General features: G+C 45.2%; 1 protein-coding gene across 3 annotated transcripts in view; it reads right to left on the bottom strand.

Moving 5' to 3' along the window:
* NCAM2 (neural cell adhesion molecule 2) overlaps positions 1 to 21,583 on the bottom strand; it is a 301,463-nt gene that overhangs the window by 47,850 nt on the left and 232,030 nt on the right. For all 3 annotated transcript variants that reach the window (XM_038766071.1, XM_038766072.1, XM_038766073.1), the window contains exons 9-11: positions 19,408 to 19,558; positions 5,236 to 5,423; positions 4,559 to 4,655 (exon numbers count right to left, since the gene is read on the bottom strand). In XM_038766071.1, coding sequence (XP_038621999.1) covers positions 4,559 to 4,655; positions 5,236 to 5,423; positions 19,408 to 19,558 — 436 coding nt within the window. The remainder of the gene's footprint in view (positions 1 to 4,558; positions 4,656 to 5,235; positions 5,424 to 19,407; positions 19,559 to 21,583) is intronic.

Raw genomic sequence — 21,583 nt, 5'->3', positions numbered from 1 at the left:
GCACATAGTAAGTGCTTAACAAATGTCATTATTATTATTATTATTATTCTAGAGATAGCTGAGTGTTCATTACGGATGTAACGAAGATGGTGGTACAAACACAATCAGTCAATGGCCCTTGCTGCAAGGCTATACTGAACAGTATTCCAGCCAAAGCCCTCGGGAGATGATGCCAGAAGTAGTACGGGTATTTATTAAGTGCCTACCTAGTACAAGGCACTGTAGTAAGCACCCTCCTAAGCCCTGAAGGAATTTTGAAAATCGACAGAATTTTGATGGATATGATTCCAAGAATGGCAGGAATTTCTTGCACAGCTGAGGGCGGCGGTGGATTTGGAATTTTGGGCAGTCTGGGAGAGCCTAGGGGCTTTGGGATGTCACCTGCCAGGATGCACTTAATAATAATAATGATGGCATTTATTAAGCGCTTACTATGTGCAAAGCACTGTTCTAAGTGCTGGGGAGGTTACAAGGTGATCAGGTTGTCCCACAGGAGGCTCAGTCTTAATCCCCATTTTACAGATGAGGTAACTGAGGCGCAGAGAAGTGAAGTGACTTGCCCAAAGTCACACGGCTGACAATTGGCGAAGCTTGGATTTGAACCCATGACCTCTGACTCCAAAGCCCGTGCTCTTTCCACTGAGCCACGCTGCTTCAGTGTTGGGCATTTGACAACTGTTTTGCCCCTGAGGGATGTGTAACTTGTTTACTTACACTAATGTCTGTCTCCCCCTCTAGACTGTAAGCTCTTTGTGGGCAGGGAACATGTCTGCTTATTGTTATATTGTATCCCAAGCGCTTATACAGTGCTCTTTACACATTAAGCGCTCAATAAGTACGACTGAATGAATGAATGATGGAGGGATGGTGGAAGGGAGAGAATGGGGCAGGGGTGGTGTCTGATCCTAGAACAAGCAACAGCGGCCTAAGGAGGCATTCTCCTCTCTCAGTAGGCCTTTCAGAAAGCCGCAGTAATGCTGTTGCTTAAATAGCAAAAAAAAAAAAAAAAAGTCTTTCCCCCGTTCCCTCTTTAGGATATTTTCAGCTTGGAAGACTGAAAGTGGGGGTGAGGAGATGGGCTAAATCGCCTTCTGCTAGAAGAGTAATTTTCCTTGGCTGGGGTGAAAACACACACGCTTCCGCTGTCTCTAGAAGTACTGCCACTTACACGGGAAAATTTAAATCAAGACAAGAGCTCACTGTAAGGCAGGGGGGGTGTCTACCAACTCCGTTATACTGTGCTCTCCGAAGCGCTTACTGCAGTGCTCTGCGCACAGTGAGGGCACGATAAGTACGACTGATCGAAGGAATATCCGGAACCCAAAAGAGATCAAATACCGACTTGAGGGACAACTTGTTTTCACTGACACGTCAACCTTAACCTGTTTGGCTTCCAATTAGCTTCTGGAATAGGAGTGATTCTCAGAAAAAAAAAACCCAGAAATCTTTGAACAGGTCTTCCAAGGAAATGGATTGCCTGGGACTTATCTTTCCTTGAATTCAAAAGGATTTTTTTAATTAACTTCGCACTAACTTTCCCATCCCTCTGTGATCTGCCCTATCTTTATCTAATGCCCTAATTTAAATTAGTATTTAAACAACTTGCTTTGACATCCTCGATCCGATTTTAACTCCATTCTACGTTCCGTATGGGGCTGGTCTAGCATTATCTTCCCTGCAGGATAAACTGACATTGAACCCAAGGCCCAGTCCAACTTGTATAGAGTTGGCAGGACAATCAATCATATTTATTGAGCACCAACTCTGTGCCCAGCACTGTACTAAGCGTTAAGGCCTGGCACTGGCCACAGGAAAGGTTGCTTCGAAGATGCTCCCCTATTTACCTGGGGTTAGCAGAGTGCTCTCTGACAGCTGAGCCGACAACTCTGAAAGACCACCACTCTCCCCGCCTTCAAAGCCTTTTCGAAAGCCCAACTCCTCCGAGAGGCCTTCCCTGACTAAACCCTCCTTTCCTCTTCTCCCACTCCCTTCTGCGTCACCCTGACTTGCTCCCTTTATTCATCCTCCCCTTCCTGCCCCACACCACTTAGGTCCATATCTGTCACTCATTCATTTATATTAATGTCTGTCTCCCCCCTCTAGACTTTAAGCTCGTTATGGGCAAGGAATGTGTCTTATATAATGATAGCATTTATTAAGCGCTATGTGCAAAGCACTGTTCTAAGTGCAGGGGAGTTTACGACGTGATCAGGTTGTCTCACGGGGGGCTTACAGTCTTAATCCCCATTTTACAGATGAGGTAACTGAGGCACAGGGAAGTGAAGTGATTTGCCCAGAGTCACACAACTGACAATTGGTGGAGCCGGGATTTGAACCCATAACCTCTGACTCCAAAGCCTGTGCTTTTTCCACTGAGCCATGCTGCTTCTCATTCTTATATCATTCTATTGTACTCTCCCAAGCGCTTAGGACAGTGCTTTGCACACGGTAAGTGCTCAATAAATGCAACTGACTGATTGACACATGCCAGCCCATTGTCCTTTGACACTTACGAATCTCCCAGGACATGGTTTTGCCATTTCCCCCAAAGTCTGGGTGAACAGGGCTGATGACTGCACTTAGTACAGTGTCTGGCACATGTAAGCTCTTAACAAATTCCATTTAAAAAAAATTGCTGTAGAAATAAAAAATGTTATGTCAGCTGCTTTGGGCCAGATGTCCTTCTGGGGAGAACAGAGTCATCTGACACACTTACGTGCTTGATCTCGATTTTGTTTTCAAGATAGAGCTGCCCAGTGTGACAGAGCAAAAACAAACACAAGGGGAAATTGTTTTCAAGATCAAAACACCATAATGTAAGGCACACGTAATGGAAGCTGCTGCCAACATTTTTTACTGTGTTTGTGACGAGTAGGTGGCCCAGAGCCAAGAGTGGTGATAGATTTATTAAACTCATACTATGTGCCAAGCACTGTACTAAGCCCTGCCATAGGTACAAGATCATCAGATCCCACAGTCTAAGTAGAAGGGAGAACAGGGATTGGATCCCCATTTTGCAGATGAAGGGACAGAGGCCTGGAGAAGTGAAGTGACTTGCCCAAGGTCACTCAGCAGGTGCATGGCAGGGCCGGGACTGGACCCCCACGTCCTCTGCTTAGACACTGAGGCTATTTGGGACAGGCCACCGTTTCACATGTCACCTAACAATGAATGACCTTTCATCTGGGTCAAGCAAGGCCAATAAATATAACCTTGGCATTCTTTCTAATAATAATAATAATAATAATAATGGCATTTATTAAGCACTTACTAAGTGCAAATCACTGTTCTAAGTGCTGGGGAGGTTACAAGGTGATCAGGTTGTCCCATGGGGGGCTCACAGTCTTAATCCCCATTTTACAGATGAGGGAACTGAGGCACAGAGAAGTTGTGACTTGCCCAAAGTCACACAGCTTACAATTGGCGGAGCTGGGATTTGAACCCCTGACCTGACTCCAAAGCCCGTGCTCTTTCCACTGAGCCACGCTGCTTCTCATGTCTCCCACATTTGAACTGCCAAGCAATCATCTCTTTCATCCATTAACAACTAGGCATTCATGTGCCAATTTTGAGGAGAAAAAGAAATAAAAAATACCGGGATGGGTGGGAATAACTGCTCTTTTCCAAAGTGACTGCTAATGGGAAAAATGTGCGAACTGAAAGTAGTAGAAGTAGAGAGTATTGTACTCTCCCAGGAACTTAGTATACAGTGCTCTGCACTTAGTAAGGGCTCAATAAATGCGATGGAATGAATGAACGAATAAAAAGGCCAATTCCGCTTTCTTCGCCTTCCTGAATGAATCCCTCAGTCGAGGGTATTTATTGGGCACCGGCAGTGGGTGAAGCGCCAAAGTGAGCGCTTAGGAGAGGATGATAAACCAGTTCCCCCCTTTCTTTGAAACGGCAGGAGGCCACGTGGTTGCGGACACTCCGGTCCGCTGAAGGATCACAAGGGCCATAGGCTTGCGTGACTGGATAGCCCAGCCAGGTTCGTCAGACGGAGAGCCTAAAATAAGCGCTTACTAAGTACAGTACCCTCATAGTAAGCGCTCAATAAATACCATCCACCGACTGACTAGAAGGGCGGATGGTGGTTTGTTGAGGCCGACAGCGTGAGTGACGAAGGACAGATGAGAGAAGGGGTGTGGGCTCGCTGGTGGCCGTGACTGGGATGAACCACCCAAGCTGCTCCCCAGAAGGACAAAATTCAGGGAGGCAAGAACCAGCATGGCCTAGTGGCAAGAGCAGAGCCTGAGAGCCAGAGGGCATGGGTTCTAACCCCGGCTCTGCCCCTTCTCTGCTGTGTGACTTTGGGTGATACGCTTCGCTTCTCTGGGCCTCGTTTACCTCATCTGGGAAATGGTGATTAAGAGGATGAGCCCCGTGCGGGGCAGGGACTGTGTCATTTGATTGGACTTATTGTTCGCTTACTGTGCGCAGAGCACGGTATTAAGCACTTGGGAGAGTCCAAAAGAACAACAGACCAGACACGTTCCGTGCCCACAGCGGGCTAAGCGACCAGCGGGATGACGGGGGGAGATATCCGGGTAGCACTCACCGGCCAGCGCGAGGATGTATTCTTGGAATCGCGTCCCTATCCGGTTCGCAGCGGTGCAGTTGTAACGCCCGAAGTCGCTGTCAGATGTGGGAGCGATCTGTGGAACAACAGAGACAAGTTGCATAAGAGCACGTTCTCAGCCCAAAACACCACCAACTCCGTCTGCCTCCCCAACAGCATGTGCAACTCGTCATCCTCCTCCTCATTTTCATCGGCATCAGTGGCATTTAGTGAGCACTCACTTGTGTGTGGGGCACTGTATGAAAGTACAACGCAATGGAGTCAGTAGACACATTCCTTGTCCACAATGAGCTCACAGACCATGCATTCGTTCAGTTGCGTTTCTTGAGTGTAAAATGGGGATTAAGACTGTCAGCCTCACGAGGGACAGGGACTGTGTGTCCAACCTGATGACCTTGATTCTACCCCAGAGCTTAGAATAGTGTCTGGCACATAGTGAGCACTTAAATACCAGAAACTACAACATCTTTCCCATTCTCTCTCCTTCACCAAGGACTAACGGGAGATCATCTCTCCTCCCTCAGCTTTCTTTCCTTCTGCTGATTCTACCTCCTCCGAACTTTCTCTTTCTTGAAACTTCCCTCCATCGTACCAGAAGGAGGTTTATAGTCCCCTAGAGCACAATGTACCATGCTAAATGATGGTTCAAAGCTCACCTCTAATATCAGCTTCGTTACTGTACTGTAGGTCTTTAGATGGGTGGTGTTCTTTGCAGGTAATGCTAATTTTTCTCGTCTCCAGTGGATTGACGCTGGTGGGTTGGACTTGACTTCACAACTGATATTGATGAGATTTCCTTCCCAAGAATAATAGATTGTTTGGTTGGACACGAACTTGGGAGCATCTGGGGGAAAAAACACACACAACCCACACTTTAGATTCTACATTAGAAGCTCGTGGTGGGTGGGGAATGTGTCTAATGAATTCTGTTATGTTGGAATCTCCCAAGCACTTAGGATGGTGCTCTGCACACACAAACACTCGATAAACACCATCGAAGACTGGATTGATTTGGAAATCGGACTTCAGAAGTCCCCACACATAAGCACACAACAAAGGAGACTCCCTTTTCCCCTCCAAAAATAAAAACATGGACTTTGCAATGTTCACCTCAAGCCAAAGTCACAGAATAAGAGATAGAGTGTGCCACAATACTATCAAGAGGCAGGTGCTGCAAATGAGAAAAAGAAGAGAAAAGGGCAATCTCTGTGTGAGTGTGTGTGTGTACACGTACAATCAACCCATTAATTGTATTTATTACTAATGATTGAGGTGTTAAGCACTTACAATGTGTCAGGCACTGTATTAAGCACTGGGGCGGATAGAAGCAAATCGGGTTGGACACAATCCCTGTCCCATGTGGGGCTCAAGTCTCAATCCCCTCTTTCCAGATGAGGTAACTGAGGCCCAGAGAAGTGAAGCGACTTGCCCAAGGCCACACAGCAGACAAGTGGGGGGCCAAGGATTAGAATCCAGTTCTTCTGACTCCCAGAACTGGGAGTCACTAGGACAAGCTGTTTCTTCATGTTTTGCACATGCTCAAAGCAGGCTGATGGAGGGCATGTTAGATTGCGAGAATGGGCTAGGATACCTCCGGGCCATGGCCCCGCGGAAAGAGTACGGGCTTTAGAGTCAGAGGTCATGGGTTCAAATCCCATCACCGCCAACTGTCAGCTGTGTGACTTTGGGCAAGTCACTTCACTTCTCTGGGCCTCAGTTACCTCATCTAGAAAATGGGGATTAAGACTGGGAGCCCCCCATGGGACAACCTGATCACCTTGTAACCTCCCCAGGGCTTAGAACAGTGCTTTGCACATAGTAAGTGCTTAACAAATGCCATCATTATTATTATTAGAGACCCCAACTCGCACTGGTTGATGGGAAACTTTAGAAAAGTGTCCATGTTGACCACTTTTAGTACACCTGTGTATTCTTCCCCAGCACTTAGTATGGTGCTGTGCATATAGGAAGTGCTTTAAAAAAAATACCATTACTTCTACCAGTACAATTACTACTAAAAGACCATTCATTCATTCAATCATATTTACTGAGCGCTTACTGTGTGCAAAGCACTGTACTAAGTGCTTGGGAAGTACAAGTCGGCAACATATAGACACAGTCCCTACCCAACACGGGCTCACAGTCTAGAAGCAGGGGCAGTGAGGCAGGCTGGATGGTCAAAAGTGTGACAAAGAAACACAGGCTGAATGAATTCGGGTATTTTGGCAGGTGATGATTTCACCAAACTGAGCTTTGTGGACCATCCCCTTTGAATTTTGTATTTGTTTGCTTTGTTTTTGTATTTTTGAAGCAAGTGAAAAATATTGGTGCACTTTTAAACTACCTCAGATTTGGTTGTGGTAATTTCAAAAGGGTGCTTTGGATTCTCTGTGTTTCTTTAGCTGAAATTTTTAACTAGCTCAAAGGTTTGTGTGTCCAAATGGTGGGAACAGCAAGTTGCACTTAATAATAATAATAATGATGGCATTTGTTAAACGCTTACTATGTGCAAAGCATTGTTCTAAGTGCTATGGGGGATACAAGGTGATCAGGTTGTCCCACGTGGGGCTCCCAGTCTTAATCCCCATTTTAGAGATGAGGTAACAGGCTCAGAGAAGTGAAATGACTTGCCCAAGGTCTCACAGCAGACATGTGGCGGAGCCGGGATTCGAACCCATGACCTCTGACTCCCAAGCCTGGGCTCTTTCCACTTTTTCACTTAGATTTGCAAGTTTTCATAGTCAGAGTGCTGTACCGCACTCGGTGGTTTGGAGCAGAGCATGAAGGGAGTGTGATGATATTGAGGGAGGAGATGGATATGCCATAAATCAGGACTTCACAAAATGCCTAGAACTCTCTTTGAAACCAAGAGGGAAGAGAATGAAGTAAAGATAAATCACACACTGACAATTACAAGGAGGTTTAAGCAGACTTTTCAGACTAACAGATACAGCGAAAAGATTGATTCCCCAGCCAAATTATCCAATATATCTCTCTATACACAAATATATATGCACACTCACATCAATGTTTATATTTACATAAATGTATACATACACACACAAGAAGTAGATATCTAATCACTCAGACTCTCACCCAACAGGATTTTAAAATGTAATTATGGACGGGTCAATGAAGAATATCAACGTTAACAATATTGATCCTAATAAGCTGAAAAATAGCAGAGCTTATCAAGGGATATATCAAAGCCCCCTGCTAAGGTCACAGTATAGAGCATGGCTGTACAATTACCTATGAAACATTCATTATACATTTTATGAGAAATTTCTCATTTCATTCTTTGGGCAAAATTATCCAATTCTCACTAACTGGTCATTTGAATAACTTCATGACGACTAGCTAACAATGCTACTGACGTTCGGAGTAAGAAATGTCTTGGGCATTTCAGAATTACCCGTAGTATGAGAGTATTTCCATAAGACAGTAGATTATTGATGATAGACAACTGATGTTAAATTAAGATTAAAATTCAAATATGCATTATAATCCTTAATATCAAACCCGGGATAGATTAACTCGGTTGTGGGCAGGAAATGCACCTGTTTTATTATTATATGGTACTCTCCCACACAGTAAGTACTCAATACAACTGAATGAATGAATGAGGAGGGACTTGACTTGGAAATGTCCACTGGCTCATTTCACCCACTTGGTCAAGCCAATGTTTATCGTCCAATCCCTAATTTGGCTATTTTATCCTAATACACTTTGAACATCCTCCTGTTTGTATCCTCCTACACACCCTATTTGTAAATCAATCGTATTTATTGAGCGCTTACTGTGTGCAGAGCACTGTACTAACCGCTTGGGAAGTACAAGTTGGCAACATATAGAGACAGTCCCTACCCAACAGTGGGCTCACAGTCTAAAAGGGGGAGACAGAGAACAAAACCAAACATACTAACAAAATAAAATAAATAGAATAGATATGTACAATTAAAATAGAGTAATAAATATGTACAAACATATACTCATATATACAGGTGCTGTGGGGAAGGGAAGGAGGTAAGATGGGGGGATGGAGAGGGGGACAAGGGGGAGAGGAAGGAAGGGGCTCAGTCTGGGAAGGCCTCCTGGAGGAGGTGAGCTCTCAGTAGGGCCAAAATCATTTTTGGCCTTCCATCTCCCATTTTGGCCTTCCATTTCCATTGATTGGTGGACTGAAATCAACCAATCAGTGGCAATTTATTGAGCGCTTACTATGTGCAGAGCCCTGTTCTAAGTGCTTGGGAGAGCACAAAGCACAGGAGGCACTCAATCAATACCACCAACTGAGTGATTGGCTCACAGGAACAAACAAAAAATCCTGAATCCCTTTAGGAGAAAATTAAATTTGAGACTTTTGGAAATCATTGCCTCTAAGGACTCGGGTGTCTGTATACATTTCAGAGAGAACGGAGAAGAGAGAGAAATTGGAGAATGAACTGAGACCCCAATGTTAAACTCTCTGGGCTGAAAAATGAAAACTGCCTTTATGATCATTAATCTTTCATTGGGTCCTAACAGCATTGGTGCTTAATTCCACTCTCTACTGTAGCCTTGACATATTGACCTCGAGATTGGCTTAAATAAATCTCAACGGCATTCCTCAGTGAAATATGTGAAAGTGCTCAGAAAGCTTACCTTATACTGACTTTGACAGGGATACCTGACCTGTCCACAGGGATGGCTTTTCCACCGCTAAAGAGTTTCTCCTGTGAGCTCCTGGGTCACGATCAGCTAGCCTGTGCTCAAAATATGCTCCTTTAAGGCTCCCTTCCCTTGATTATTGGTAATAATAGTAATTAATAATTGTATTTAGGTGCTTACTATGGGCCAGGCACTGTACCAAGCACTGGGGTGCATACAAGTAAATCGGGTTGGACACAGTCCCTGTCCCACTTGGGGCTCAGTCTCAATCCCCATTTTATTCATTCATTCATATTTACTGAGTACTTACTGTGCGCAAAGCACTGTATTAAGTGCTTGGAAGAGTACAATATAACAGCAAATAGACATTCTTGCCCCAAAGAAGCTCACAGTTTAGAGGGGCAGAAACGTTACTATAGATACATAAATAAATTAGAGAGATATACAGATATATACAGATATACAGATATATACATATATACAGATATATACATATATATATATGTAGATATATACATATGTAGAACAGTGCTTTGCACATAGTAAGCGCTTAACAAATGCCATCATCATCATCATCATATGTGCTGTGGGGATGGGAGAGAGGATGAATAAATGTAGAAAGAAAGAGTGGTAGAGAAGGGAGTGGGAGAAAAGGAGAGGAGGGCTTTAGTCAGGGAAGGCTTCTTGGAGGAGATGGGCCTTCAATAAGGTTCTAAAGTGGGAGAGAGCAATTATCCGCCTGATATGAGGAGGGAGGGCGTTCCAGGCCAGAAGTACCAAGTTCTGGGGTAGATACAAGATACACACCTCAAGTTAAGCATGGCTTATTAAGGGCTTGGGAGAGTACAATATAAGAGTCAGTAGATATGTTCAATCTTATTTATGGAGTGCTTACTGTGTGCAGAGCACTGTACTAAGCACTTGGGAAAGTACAACAACAGATATCCCCTGCCTACACAGAACTTCCACTCTAGAGGGGGGGCGATAGATATCAATACAAATAAATAAAATTACAGGTACAGCCATGCCGTGGGGCTGGGAGAGGGGAAGAGCCAAGGGAGCAAGTCAGGGCAAACCAGAAGGGAATGTGCGATGAGGAAAAGTGGAGCTTAGTTTGGGAAGGCCTCCTGGAGGACATGTGCCTCCAGTAAGGCTTAAATGGGGAGGAAATAAAGGAGAATATTATTTGGTAAAGCTCCTGTAGAAATAAAATGGACACAGTTTTCTTTCTCCAAACGTTTCCTTAGAAGACTTGGGAATACCAAAAAGATAAAAAAAAATTTCTCTTCTCTCCTGCTGCAATCCTTTCACTGATTTATGGAACAGCAGTGATATCTCTCACAGAACTACTCTGAGACAGGTCTGCATCTAGGTCTCAGACAAACTCATGAAAAGGTAAAATCGCAGCACATGAATGCTGAAGAGCAAATTATGCCAGGAGCAAGTTGACCAGCCTTTCCCCTTTCACCCCTACCTCTTTTAGATGACCGAATAGCTTTCATCTGGGCTCTGCATTGGTTCTCTCTGCATCAGGCAGGTGGAAAAAGAGTCTGGGGAGATGCCAGGGCTTGACATCCAAGTGCCCGGCCAATGCCCACCTCAGAGGGATTCGCCTGCCCAGAGTAAGTTTCCAGGAAGAGGTGGCAGGAGAAGAGTGGTTTGGGAGCCAGAGGGAAAATCCCCCAAGATTCACACACTCCCCCAGCAGCCCTTCCGCCCAGATCATTTATTCAATAGTATTTACTGAGTGCTTACTGTGTGCAGAGCACTGTACAAAGCACTTAATCGATAAATGGATCAACTCTTGGAAGAGGTTTTGCAGCATCTGCTCATCATTCCAGTCCTCATCCTCTCTGTAAATCACTTGGAGTCACCCCCATTGTCACAGTGGTCTGTGTTGAGCGCTTACTACGCAGCACCGTATTAAGCGTTGGACTGGATTCAAGATGGTCAGGTCAGGCGCAGTTCCCCCACTTCTAGACTGTGAGCCCATTGTTGGGTAGGGACCATCTCTATATGCTGCTGACTTGTACTTCCCAAGCGCCTAGTACAGTGCTCTGCACACAGTAAGTGCTCAATAAATACGATTGAATGAAATGAATGAACGAACATGGGGCTTGGGGTCAGACAGGGAGGCAGGATGGCTGTTAAATTTTCAATTAACAGATGAGGCAACTGAGGTACGGAGAAGATAAGGGACTTGCCCAAGGTCACACCGTGGGCAAGTGGCAAAGTCTACTGGGGAACTTTGATCTTCAGCCCAGTCCCACAGCACTGCTGTAAATCAGTCAGTCATATTTACTGAGCACTTAGTGTGTGCAGAGAACTGTACTAAGCGCTTGGGAAAGTGCAGTACTACAATATAACAGACATCTTCTATTCCCCCTCTCTGTACTTCATGAGAAACAGTGTGGCTTAGTGGATAGAGCCAGGACTGGGAGTCAGAAGGACCTGGGTTCCAATCCTGGCTCTGCCACTTGCCTTTTGGATGACCTTGGGTGAGTCACTTTACTAGTTTGGGCCTCAGTAAAATGGGGATTGAGACTGTGAGCCCCACATGGAACAGGGACTGTGTCCAACCCCATTTGCATGTATCCACCCTAGTGCTCAACATCTTTACTCAACATCAACATCAGAAAAGCAGCGTGGCTCAATGGAAAGAGCCTGGGCTTTGGAGTCAGAGGTCATGGCTTCAAATCTCTACTCTGCCAACTGTCAGCTGTGTGACTTTGGGCAAGTCACTTCACTTCTCTGTGTCTCAGTTCCCTCATCTGTAAAGTGGGTATTAAGACTGAGTCCCCCCATGGGACAACCTGATCACCTTGTAATCTCCCCAGTGCTTAGCACATAGTAAGCGCTAAATATACGCCATCATTTTTATTATCTTTCTTTCGAATAGAAGGTGGACATTTTAAGGGCTACCGACCGCTTCTCGCAAATCCTGAAAAGAGAGAAAAAGCATTCGCCCAAGTAGTTAAATATAAGTGTCCCTCAGCAATGAAGCCAAGCACCTTGGATCTCTGCACACATTTTATCTAGGCTTGTTAAGATTTAGTAGCGAGGAAACACATCGAGGGAGGAAAAATATATCATTTGACGCATCCTCAGGGAAATTGAAGGCACGATTTCCTAGATCGAATTCCACTGGATGTTCAGAGTTCTGGGCAACATTGGATGTGTTCATTTACCTGATCCACGATGAGCACTCTGGAATTCCAAAGGTCCGAAGAATTCAGGATGGTGTCTAACCTCATTTGCCTTTCTCCTCCACAATTCTTAGTACAGTGCCTGGCATATAGTAAGTGCTTAAACACCATAATAATGATAGTAGTAATTATTGTTTTTACTAAATCAGGTTGGTGCTTGTGGCTGTCTGACCCGAACACGGGACAATCATTGGTTTTCCTGGACTGTTAAATCGGTAATGTAGATTTTGCCATTTTAGTGGCAAAGGTACTAAGAAAATTAAATTTGAAAGAGAACTTGTTACCTGGGCATTTGCATTTTTCTTACCAAGCATTAGCACATGCATCACTGAAGTCAGAAGTGGGTGCACGCTGTGCCCAAGAAGTCATAATAATAAAAATCGTGTTATTTTTAAGTGTTTACAATATACCAAGGACTGTTCTGAGTGCTGGGGTAGATACAAGGTAAATCTCACAGTTGGTGGGAGCACGTCACACCCCAATTTAGCTGGAAAAACTGAGGCCCAGAGAAATTTATTGACTAGCCCGTGGTCAAGTGGCAAGCAAGCAGAAGAGCTAAGATTAGAACTTTCCAGGAGATCACGATGAGCATGGCTCAGTGGAAAGAGCCCTGGCTTGGGAGTAAGAGGTCATGGGTTCTAATCCAGCTCCGCCACTTGTCTGCTGTGTGACTTTGGGCAAGTCACTTTGCTTCTCTGTGCCTCAGTTACCTCATCTGTAAAATGGGGATTAAGACTGTAAGCCCCACGTGGGACAACCTGATTATCTTCTATCCCCCTAGTGCTTAGAACAGTGCTTTGCACATGATAAGCACTTAACAAATGCCATCATTATTATTCTTGTGCAAAAACGCCAGGATAAACATTGAAAGACTGCGTTCTTAGTTGTGAGTTTCTACAAGGACAGAGGGTGTTTTCTCTCCCAAGCAATCAATTATTGGTACTTATTGAGCACTTGCTCTGTGCAGAGCACTGTTCTAAGCACTTGGAAGAGTAGAATACAGCAGAATAGGAAGTCCCGCTCCCTACCTGCAACAAGCTCAAAATCTAGAGGGGGAGACAGTTGTTAATACGCTTAAGTTACAGGAATGCACCCAAGTGCTGTGGGGCTGAGGTGACTATCAAGTATCCAAAGGGTAGAGACCCCAATGCACTCCCACACAGTATGCACTAAATAAATCCCACCACCCCGATTGTTGCTGATCACAAACTGGAGCGTATTTCTTGGCCCAGCTAGAGTTGTCTTTCCCCTAATACCATTAAATGTTTACGTAGAACAGAAGCAGCGTGGCTTAGTGGAAAGAGCACCGCCTTGCGAGTCAGAGGTTGTGGGTTCTAATTCCAGCTCTGCCACTTGTCAGCTGTGTGACTTTGGGTAAGTCACTTAACTTCTCTAGGCCTCAGTTACCTCATCTGTAAAATGAGGATTAAAACTGTGAGCTCCACATGGGACAACGTGAATATCTTGTAACCTCCCTAGTGCTTAGAACAGGGCTTGGCACATAGTAAGCGCTTAACAAATACCATCACTATTATCAGTAGTACACTGAGTGTCTATTTACTATGTTGTACTCTCCCAAGAGTTTCATTCAGTGCTCTGCAGACAGTACGCTGTAAACTCTTTGAGGGCCAAGATTAGACCTATTAACCCTATTTTACTCTCCCAAGTGCTTAGTATATACTCACCATGCTATGAGCACTTAATACAACCAAAAAATTGATACAGACACACCCACACATGTGGCAGAGGTGTCCAGCTGATAAATGGGGGGTTTAATATGCTGTCTCACAGACTGCGAGCCCCTTGTGTGATAGGGACTATGTATACCTGATTTATCTTGCTTCTTCTGCAGCATTTGGTATATTGTCAGCACTTAAATACCACAATTTTTATCATCATGACTCCTCAGATCTGGTGGCCTTACCTATCTTCAGAAAACTGATTTTTCAGAGTTTCTCCCACATCAATATTTTTGAAAACTGGCATTACCCAAGAGACCCTCTTGGAAAACACCTTGTTAGGATTTTTATAATCTTTTCCCGCCCAAATGAAGGGTGGTCAATTCACACAACGGTCATCTCTGGAAATACTGGGCCTGTAGTGAAGATGGCTATCCAGTCGACTTGCCCCATCCCACCGGGGCACAGGGATCGTCCATATGAATTCAAATAGAACCCGACAGTAGAAACTTTGGAAAATTTAGGAACTTAAAACCAACCACCACCCCTATCACCTTGAGCAGACGATATACATAGAATCACCTAAAAGTCAGGAAGAGAACAAAAAACCCCCAACAAAATAAAGAAAAAAGATGACTTTAAATCAATCTCTAGTCCAAAAAGCATTTCTTGATGATGAGGTATTAAAAGGTTGGGGTGGAAGAAGGTGACCGTGAGAAAACAGTGTGGTCTAGTGGGAATGCACCTGGGAATCAGAAGGATCTGGATTCTGTTCCTGTCTCTTCTGTCTGCTGTGTGACCTTGGGTAAGTCACTTCACTTCTTTGGGCTTCAGTTATCTCATCTGTAAAATGGGGACTATGACTTTGAGCCCCATATGGGACGTGGACTCTGTCCAACCTGATTCGCTTGTATCTACCCTGGTGCTTTGGATAGTGCCTGGCACATAGTAAGCGCTTAATACCATTACAAAAAAAAAAAAAAAAAGGAAAAAGGAAGGCCATCAACGGTGATATAGTTTTCCTGCAGTTTCAAGCTGATTTTAGATAACCATTCTGATTCCTTCAGCATCTCTAGTGGAGCTCAATCCGCAGTCCTCAGGTCACACTTCATTTCTTGCCAGTTAAATAACTTGAAAATTTGTTTTCTTGGAAGGCACACACCGCAACAGGATCATACCAAATTAAAGCCATTTCTTTTCTCTTCCTGGGATCGTCTCCGGTGGTTTAATTCCAGGTTTTTAAGACAGTGTGATCTTCTGCTTGACACAATCACATATGTAGTAAAAAAAAAAAAAAAATCTTCAAAGAGCTTTTGAATTCCACGAACAAAGACCGGGATGCCGTTCAACTTCTCTAAGAGACGGTATTCTTCTTAGCATAACCATTTTGAAGAATCGCCACGGTGGAGAAATGGATGTTTCTTCTGGGACGTGCCTGGATTTCGGGGGAGCCCCGGGAATGTTAGCAGTGGAATTCATTCAATAGTATTTATTGAGCACTTACTGCGTGCAGGGCACCGCACTATGGCTTTGGAATAAATAGGAATCTTCATTTTCTGCAGTTGATGAAGCTCTGACATGTGACAATCCCGCAAAGGATGGGCTTGGTTGCTTGCTCTTGTCCCTCTAGACTGTAGGCTCATTGTGGGCAGGGAATGTGTCTGTGAGATCGAACTCGCCCAAGCTTTTAATACAGTTCTCTGCACACAGTAAGCGCTTGGTAAATACGACTGACTGACTTTGGTGGGGGGGGTGGTCTCATACATGGGGAGGCATCAGGGGAGAGCTGTATCTCCTGATGATGTTTCACCAATCAACCAGTTGCATTTACTGAGCGCTTACTGTATGCAAAGCACTGCATTAAGCCCTTGGGCCCCTCTCAGGGTCACACCTGTGCAGCTTCCAGTACTCTGCCAGTTTTTACTATGCAAGAGAGAGTCAAGCAGAGGCATATCCATTCCATTCCTAACTTTGGCAGTGGCTAGCGAGTGGAGGGCAATCTGCTGTAAGTCAAAACTCAACCTGTACTGGGCGGCAGCAGCAGCATGGGAGAGAGCCGAGAGTGGAGACTCAAGTGTACCGTGCGGAAGGAGGCAATGGTAAACCAATTCCGGATTTTGACCAAGAAAACCCTATGGATACACTACCAGAACGACTGCAGTTCTGGGAGACATGCGTCCATGGAGTCGCTGTGGGTTGGAGAAGACTCGACAGTGTAAGATAATGTCAGGCCCTTGGGAGAGTATCATCACCACCATACTAATAATTGTGGTATTTGTTAAGTGCTTCCATTATGCGCCAGGCACTGTACTACACGCTGAGGTAGATACAGGATAATCAGTCCCCATTCCACATGGAGCTCACAGTCTTCATCCCCATTTTACAGCTGACATAACTGAGGCATAGAGATGTGAATGACTGGCCCAAGGTCACGCCACAGACAAGTGGGGGAGTCAGGATTTGAACCCAGGTCCTTCTATCCACTGTGGCTCTATCCACTAGGGCACGATGCTTTTCTAATTAAATGTTGCAGTAGTGCCAGGCCAGTTTTTCCCAGCTCTGTTGGATCAATCCATCTGTGGATTCATTGAGCACTCACAATGTGCAGAGCACTGGACTAAGTGCTTGGGAGAGTCCAGTTGAACAGAATTACCATTGGGGGTGCCTCTCCAGCGCTGCCCAACTCAGAAGGAAGCAAGCAGGGTGCCCTGATGGACACAGCCTGGGCTTGGGAGTCAGAAGGACCTGGGTTCCAATCCTACCTCCACCACTTGTCTGCTGTGTGACCTTGGGCAAGTCACTTCACTTGTCCAGGCCTCAGTTTTAAAAGGGGATTAAGACTGTGAACCCCATGTGGGACGGGACTGCATCCAACCTGATTTGCTTGGATCCTTCTCAGCGTTTAGTACAGTGCCTGGGCACATAGAATAGGTTGAACAAACACCTCAGTTACTATCACTATTATTACTTAAGCCCAAGCTGAATACTGATGAGGATGAGGCCATCGCATACATCGCCAGGGTTGAGATAACACAATCGAGACTTCGGGGGAAGGAATCAGAGTGGCTCCGATTCTGCTGTAGATGGCCACCACCTCGATTCTGGGCTGGAAGAAGTCTGCCACCAACCTAGGGCATTTTGGGGGCTGTTTCCAAAACCCATCCAGTGCTCACAACGTCACACCAAGTCACCCACCCAAAATGTCCCATTGAGCCTAAAGTCAAAACGACATTCGGTTTGTTGAGCGGTAGAGCCGGCACCAGAAGCTCACCTGCAAATATTGGCCAAGGAAAAAAAAAAAGAACGGTCAGGCCAATTAACCGTACAAATAAATAGACGGTCAGGAACATGTGAATGAAGACTTCAGATTCTTAGACCTCCCATCTCGCTGGGGAGGAGACGGTAAGTTGTTAAAGTTTGGAAGGTTCATTAATTTTTTCAAGCCCGGAGGGGGATGACTTAGCTCACCGGATAAAGTCAATTTACTCAACGACACCCTAGGGCTCAGAAGTGAGCACACCCTTCCCCAGGGAGAGGTCACCGACTCCGGAGGATCCGGCTCATTACATGTAAAAAGCAGCAGATCCATCATCTGACTGACTCTTCCAATGGCCGCCCGGGGGGTTGTGGGAGAAGATGATCAGGGATCAAACTGGGGAAAGGCCCCTCTCGCTCTCCCCCTCTCCCTCACCTCCCTCCCCTTTTAATAATAGTAATAATAATTATGGTATTTTTTAAGCGCTTACTATGTGCTGGGCACTGTTCTAAGCGCTGGGGTAGATACAAGGTAATCACGTTGTTCCACGTGGGGCTCAGTCTTAATCCTCATTTTATAGATGAGGTAACTGAGGCCCAGAGAAGCAAAGTGATTTGCCTTAGATCACACAGCAGACACGTGGCAGAGCCAGGATTGGTAAGTAACAATACTAATAATAATGATGGCATTTGTTAAGCACTTACTATTCGCCAAGCACTGTTCTAAGTGCTGGGGTAGATGCAAGATAATCAGGTTGTCTCACATGAGGCCCCATTTTACAGATGAGGTAACTGAGGCACAGAGAAGTTAAGTGACTTGCTCAAGATCACACAGCAGACAAGTGGTGGAGGCAGGATTAGAACCCATGACCTGTCTCCCAAGCATGTGTTCTTGCCACTAAGCCACACTGCTTCTCTTAGGTATAAGTCAGGTCGGGCACAGTCCCTGTCCCCCATGGGGGATCATAGTTTTAAGCAGGAGGAATAACAGGTATTATATCCCCATTTTAGAGTTGAGGAAACTGAGGCCCAGGGAAGTCGAGTGACTTACCTGATGTCACACAGAGAGTAAACTGGCAGAGTAACTGGCAGAGCTGGGATAAGAGCCCAGGTCCTCTGACCTCCCCCTATGCCACGCTGTTTCTTACTGGGAGGCTTTTCCAAAGCCCACCCAATATTTGGATCCAAGCTTAAGTTACGTCTAATCAATCAATCAAAAGCATTTATTGAGCGCTTACTGTGTGCAGAGCACTGTACTAAGCGCTTGGGAAGTACAAGTTGGCAACATATAGAGACAGTCCCTACCCAACAGTGGGCTCACAGTCTAAAAAGTCTAAGAAAACCTTCTCAGGACCCTCCCTCAGATCAACTGTTAAATCCAGCTCCAGACAACCGCCCACCTCCCTGCTACCCACATAATAATAATAATAATGATAATAATAATGATGGCATTTATTGAGCGCTTACTATGTGCAAACCACTGTTCTAAGCGCTGGGGAGGTTATAAGGTGATCAGGTTGTCCCACGTGGGGCTCACAGTCTTAATCCCCATTTTACAGATCTTTCCAAAGCAGTGTGGCCCGGTGGAAAGAGCCTGTGTTTGGGAATAAGAGGACCTGGTTCTAATCCAGGCTCTGCTGTTTGGCTGCTGTGGGACCTGGGACCAGTCACTTTGCTGCTCTGGGCCTCAGTAATCTCATCTGTAAAATGGGGATTCAATATCTGTTCTCTCTCCTAGACTGTGAGCCCCATGTGGGACAGGGACCGTATCTGACCAGATTAAGTCATGTCTCCACCCCAGTGCTTAGAAAAGTGATTGACACCTAGTCAATGCTGAACAAATAATACACACACAAACACACAAGAAATGGCATCAAGCAACACTAGCACAGTCCACTACGGATCGCTGACCATGGACTATGGACACATTGTGCCTCACTCATTTTACACAAGATTTTTGAAGTTCCATTATGAAGAAAAATTTTTCTCTCCATTTCTTTTTCCTCTTTTAAATAGCCAAAACGTCAGAGGCACTTACATTCGATGTCGAGGAACATGCTCTTCTGGTGTCCTCCGATCCTGCTCGCGGCTTCGCAGTCGTATCTGCCTGAATCGGACAACTTCACGTCTTTGATGTGCAGCGATGACTTTCCGGGCTGACCTCTGACCTCTATGCGGCCATCTGGACTCTGTTGGCATCGATCCGGGAGAGAAGAAATGGGTCACATCGGGAGAGAAATGGGTCCCTTTGGCTCCAGGGAATCACACACCGTCGACTATCGCGACATTTGGCCGATGGTGTTTGAGACAAACGTCTCCCGGAGTGGGGGCCTGGAAGCATTTCCAAATTCCTTTAGAAATTCGGAAATGCTCCTCCTCAAAGACAATCTCTACTGCTCGATGTTATCGGGAATGAATCGAGGCTTAGGGGAACATCGTCAAGGACTGAAGATGCAAACGTTTCCTGTCATTTTTTTAAAAATTAGTAATTTGATACAAAATATTGTTTGGAACTCCAAATCAGACGTTTCACTTTATATCTCAAGGTTTCCGGCCTGCTGGAGAGACAGGAGAGATGACAATGTCAGCAAATCACTGCAGTGTGTTTATTTTACAGTAGTCGGAGGGAGGGGGGGCAGTTGAAGATACAACAAGATACAACAAAGGCAAACAGGAAGTGACACAGCCAATTCTGTGGCCTGTTCTCCATCAGAAAAAGTCAGCCCTTTAGGAAAGACAAAATGGATGAAACGAGAGGGAAATGTTTACCTTTAAACCATAATTACTAATGATGATAATGGGTTAAGAGCGTATTAAGCGCTGGGGTAGATAAATGATAATCAGGTCCTTTAGGGGGCTCACAGTCCAAGCAACCTCTCATTGGCATTTGAGCGCTTATTGTGTGCAGAGGACTGTACTAAGCGATTGGGAGGGCACAACACAACAGAGTTGGTAGACATGGCCCCTGCCCACACGAATTGACAGTTGAAACAGGCGGCAGAAAAGATATCGAACCCCATTTTGCAGATGGAGGGGAGTCCCAGAGAAGTGACTTGCCCAAGGTCACACAGCAGACAACCGGCAGAGTCACAATTAGAACCTGGGTCCTCTGATTTCCCGGCCTCTGCTCTTTCCACGCTGCTGGAAAAAAAAAGTCCACAAGAAGCTAACAGGATGAAACTATAATAATAATAATGGTATTCGTTAAGCACTTACTATATGACGAGCACTGTTCTAAGCTCTGAGGTAGATAGAAGGTGATCGGGTTGTCCCATGTGGGGCTTCCAGTCTTAATCCCCATTTTACAGATAAGGTAGCTGAGGCCCACAGAAGTTAAGTGACTTGTCCAAGGTCACACAGCAGACAAATGGCAGAGCTACAATTAGAACTGACAAGGGGATGATTCCCTATTTTAACCATCTTTCCTCCTACCCCATTGGTCTCCTCGCCTTGATCCTCTCCCAGCTCCAAACTACACTCCCAACTGAGGTAGGAAAATTTCCTCAAGCCTCGTTCGATGGCATAGCCAAGGGGAAAGAGCCCGGGCTGGGGACACAGAGGACTTGGGTTCTAATTCTAGCTCTGCCACTTGCCTGCTGGGTGACCTCGACAATGTCACTTTACTTCCCTGGTCCTCAGGTTCCTCATCTGCAAAATGGGAACCCAATACCTCTTCCCCCTCGCACCGGGGACTGTTTCCAACCTGATTACGTCATATCAACCCCAGAGCTTAGGATCGGATTTGGCACACAGTAAGTGCTTAACAAATACCATAATTATTAATATTAATTACAACAATGATGCAATTCTTCCATATTACTGTTACGACTACCCTGAAACAGGCAATTTATCGTTGAAGCTCTTCATTTCAGAGAATAAATTCTGCTGCTTTTCTACTGAATACTTGAAGCTGACCCCTATTTTTCATCGTAAATGTTGTTTAGAGTTATGGATTTTCTGCGAAAATTGGGAAAAACACCATTAATTTGTGGAGTTGAGAGCTATTACATCTTATTTGGCCGGTAATTAATTGCTCCTTCTAACTCCTGGGGAGAGAATAAATAGGCCTGGGTTCAACCCGGCCCTGGGAATTGATGAAACCGGGGCCAACAGTTTCAGTGATTGCTGAGGTGACCTCCCTTTGGCCTTGAACTTTGGAGAGCAGAAGAGATGAGCAAAAGCAGTCGTGCCTAGACTCAAAGGAGTTTCCGTGT

This window comes from Tachyglossus aculeatus, chromosome 24, assembly GCF_015852505.1.
Source record: "Tachyglossus aculeatus isolate mTacAcu1 chromosome 24, mTacAcu1.pri, whole genome shotgun sequence".
Classification (NCBI taxonomy): Eukaryota; Metazoa; Chordata; class Mammalia; order Monotremata; family Tachyglossidae; genus Tachyglossus; species Tachyglossus aculeatus.
This window is presented reverse-complemented; position numbering and strand designations above follow the sequence as displayed.